General features: G+C 32.2%; 1 protein-coding gene across 1 annotated transcript in view; it reads left to right on the top strand.

The window, feature by feature from the left end:
- The window catches only part of LOC118745042 (calcium/calmodulin-dependent protein kinase type 1-like), a 181,767-nt gene extending 179,295 nt beyond the window's left edge, over positions 1-2,472 (top strand). The window contains exons 6-7 of the mRNA XM_036478578.1: positions 1,921-2,185; positions 2,342-2,472. Of these exons, the coding sequence (XP_036334471.1) occupies positions 1,921-2,185; positions 2,342-2,472 (396 nt within the window). The remainder of the gene's footprint in view (positions 1-1,920; positions 2,186-2,341) is intronic.
- The last annotated feature ends 890 nt before the right edge of the window (positions 2,473-3,362 follow it).

Genomic DNA, 3,362 nt, shown 5'->3' with positions numbered 1-3,362 from the left:
TAAATTTAAAGGTAGTTTGTAAGATTTGAAAACTTATTGTTAATTTCGAAAGAAATATTCAATAAATAAATACATATTATACAATATAAAATCATACGAACGTACGGTTCGCGGCCGTTGGAAATGGCAATATGCAACTAGTGTACCCGGTTGGTGTTAAAACGCCAAACGCCAAAATCATTAGTCAAGGCATTGCTGAGAATACCCACCCTATTCCCACACCAATTATAAAGCTCATTGCATTTCAATTGACTTAACTACTACCAGGGAACATAAATATGATGTGGTAGAGTATATTGTGTCCTACCTGCATTACTTTTATTATAATAATAATACTGAAATGCAATAAAATGATAGCCAGTTGTTATAATAATAATAATAGATTGGCGCCTACACAATATTTGAGTGTTTGGCGGCCGAAGCTTCTCCTCCAATTTGTGACGTGTGCCTTGATGTTGTCACCAGTATTGCCACTTGACAATATTTTTAGGTACCAAAACGACTACCACATCAGTTTCCCAACTACCAAAATTTGTTTCATCATTAAAACGAAAATTCTTGAATTTACGAGGTTTTTAGCTACACGAATTAGCATAAAAATTAAAAATACACACAATATTGTTTATAGTATTGGTTAACCATTCATTGTATTGTATAAAAAACTTTTGTAAACAAGTAATTTTTAAGCAAAAAACAAAACCGACTTCAATTCTCAATATAAAAATTGAAGACTATCGTGAATCTCTTCATGGTCCACAGATCGGATTTAAACCAAATTAGAATGGGACCACCTGTGAGATAACACCCTTCCTTTAAAAAAAGAATTATAAAAATCGGTTAACGTGGTCCAAAGTTATACGGTAACATATATAAAAAATAAAAAATATAAAAAAAAAATAAATAAAAATATTCCGACGAATTGATAACCTTCCTCCTTTTTGTGAGGTCGGTTAAAATTTTAAATACCTTTGAGATTAGTTGTGTTTGTTTAAAAATTATCCAGTAACTTGCCAGCAACTCTCCAGTAACTTTATTTCTAAGAATTCGCTCTCATAGACAAAATTTACAAAAAAGTACGCGAACGCTATTCCAGTAATAATTTGCAAGTTTCATGAACAGCTGATAAATTTGTTGTTTATTCGCAGGAATTTCCTAAAAAACAATATATTTTATATTTAAATAGGTTTAGTTTGTGAATTTCAACAATAAAAACCCACAAACAGTTTCCTTAATAGTTTAAATTTCATCCAGCAACATGCGATCAGCTGTTTTCGTACTGGCAAATTCTTACAAGTAAAAATTTATCCAGTAAAATCCAGTAAAAACTTGCAACTTCAACTGTCATTTTCCGCTCTCTCAATTTCCCCTACTTTGCAAGTTTTTGCGTACGAAAACGCCAAAACATGAAAATTCGTAAAACTTTTATTGGAAATGAGTAAACAAACGCAATTATTAATTCAATTAATATCAAACGCTTTTTTTTGTATGTGAAAGAACAAACTCAAACATTCTATGCATTTCAATAAAATAATTTCCAAATTTGTTTCAATTTGCATATACTCACACTTTGCAGATTGCTTTGAGGTTTTTGTTTGCAGATAATTGGCTGCTTAATAAAATATAGAAAAATAAACAAAGAAATCTTATACGTGTGAGCAAAGTGAACAAATTTGAATGCTCAATTTGGTTGTATTTTCAAAACATTTTTTCCTACCAAAAGCTTCATCAAACCAACCAAACTACCAAAGGAGAATGAAGATACCAATTTTGGTCCAATTGGACCAAAACGGCAACGCTGGTTGTCACTCAAAGGGGAGGGACCTACAGTTTTACGCCCACTCCGAACGGCGATTGTATTTTTATGAAAAACTGTTTTTTATGGCACTATGTTTATTTTTTATTTTCCGAAACTTCTTGTAGCCAGAAAACCTTCTTTACTACAGCCCGGATGACGGTAGTAAAATTATGATAAGCGATTTTGGTTTGTCGAAAATGGAGGATTCAGGTATAATGGCTACAGCATGTGGTACTCCTGGTTACGTAGCTCCAGAAGTCTTGGCACAAAAACCGTATGGAAAAGCAGTCGATGTTTGGAGCATAGGAGTTATATCATATATATTACTCTGTGGCTATCCACCGTTTTATGATGAAAATGATGCCAACTTATTTGCCCAAATTTTAAAAGGTACTTAAAATACTTCAATTTATTATTTATATATTATCCACTATACTCTTTTCCGTTTATGTCAACTTTAAAATAAGTATTCTCACTCAGACGAACAGCTGATATCATTCATACCTAATATTTCTATCTTAATAACGATTTCGTTTATTTTCACAGGAGAGTTTGAGTTCGACTCACCGTACTGGGATGAAATAAGCGAGTCAGCAAAACATTTTATACAAAATTTAATGTGCGTAAACGTGGAAAAACGTTACACCTGCAAGCAAGCCTTAGCACACCCTTGGTGAGGAAGTGAATTCAATATTTATACTTATTTAAATATGCGTAGACATCACATAAAAACTTAAACTTTAAGCAATAACACGGTGCTACAAAAAAAAGTCAGGAAATACACCCGAAACAAAATCTAGTGTAGGTTGTAGGTATGGTCGAGTACAACATGAAAATGGGCCCCGTATAGTTCCTGAACCCTCCATTTTTTATACAAAAAACACCGTTATTTTCGTACTTATCTATTAATAGCTTGACTATTTTCTATCCGATTTTAAAAATCGGTTTTGAAAAGGGGATTTATAGACCTTTAAAACGATGTATAACAATACATATATAGTTAGACTTAGCTTGTTGGGAGTTTTCATCGGTTAAATTTTAATGAGCCTCTATTTTTCTTCATTTTTTCAACTTTGATTATCACTAATTTCAAAAATTTCTATAAAAGTTGTCAAATATGTGGAGGTATTTATCCAAAATAATATTTATTTTCGAATAAAATGATACCTCACTTAATGGAATTGCATGAAAATTGTCGAAGTTATGCAATTTAAGCCAAATTCCGGCCTTGAATTTATTTGTGTGTGACGAGCAGATTTTTTGCGCAGTGTGGCTAAGGAGATCATCAATATTTACTCTAAATTGATATATGTATACAATGGCTCTTAAGCAAAACATTTATTTTGCATAAAATTTTAGGAAAGTGGACGTGGCACCGCCCAATTATACCATATACGCGTATATCAAAAAGTACTTGACCGATCTCGATCAAATTTGATATATACATTTTGCTTGGCCTCTTTAAGGAGGGTGTTGAATATTTTTTAAATCGGACAAAAATTACTCCCCCAGAAATATACATATGTAGCTAGCCTTGATTTTTTTGAAATCACATAACGATTGGAGC

This window comes from Rhagoletis pomonella, unplaced genomic scaffold, assembly GCF_013731165.1.
Source record: "Rhagoletis pomonella isolate Grant_MI unplaced genomic scaffold, Rhpom_1.0 Rhpom_scaffold_00008, whole genome shotgun sequence".
In the NCBI taxonomy this organism is placed as follows: Eukaryota; Metazoa; Arthropoda; class Insecta; order Diptera; family Tephritidae; genus Rhagoletis; species Rhagoletis pomonella.
Note: the sequence above shows the minus strand (reverse complement) of the source record. Positions and strands in the feature narration are given on the sequence as shown.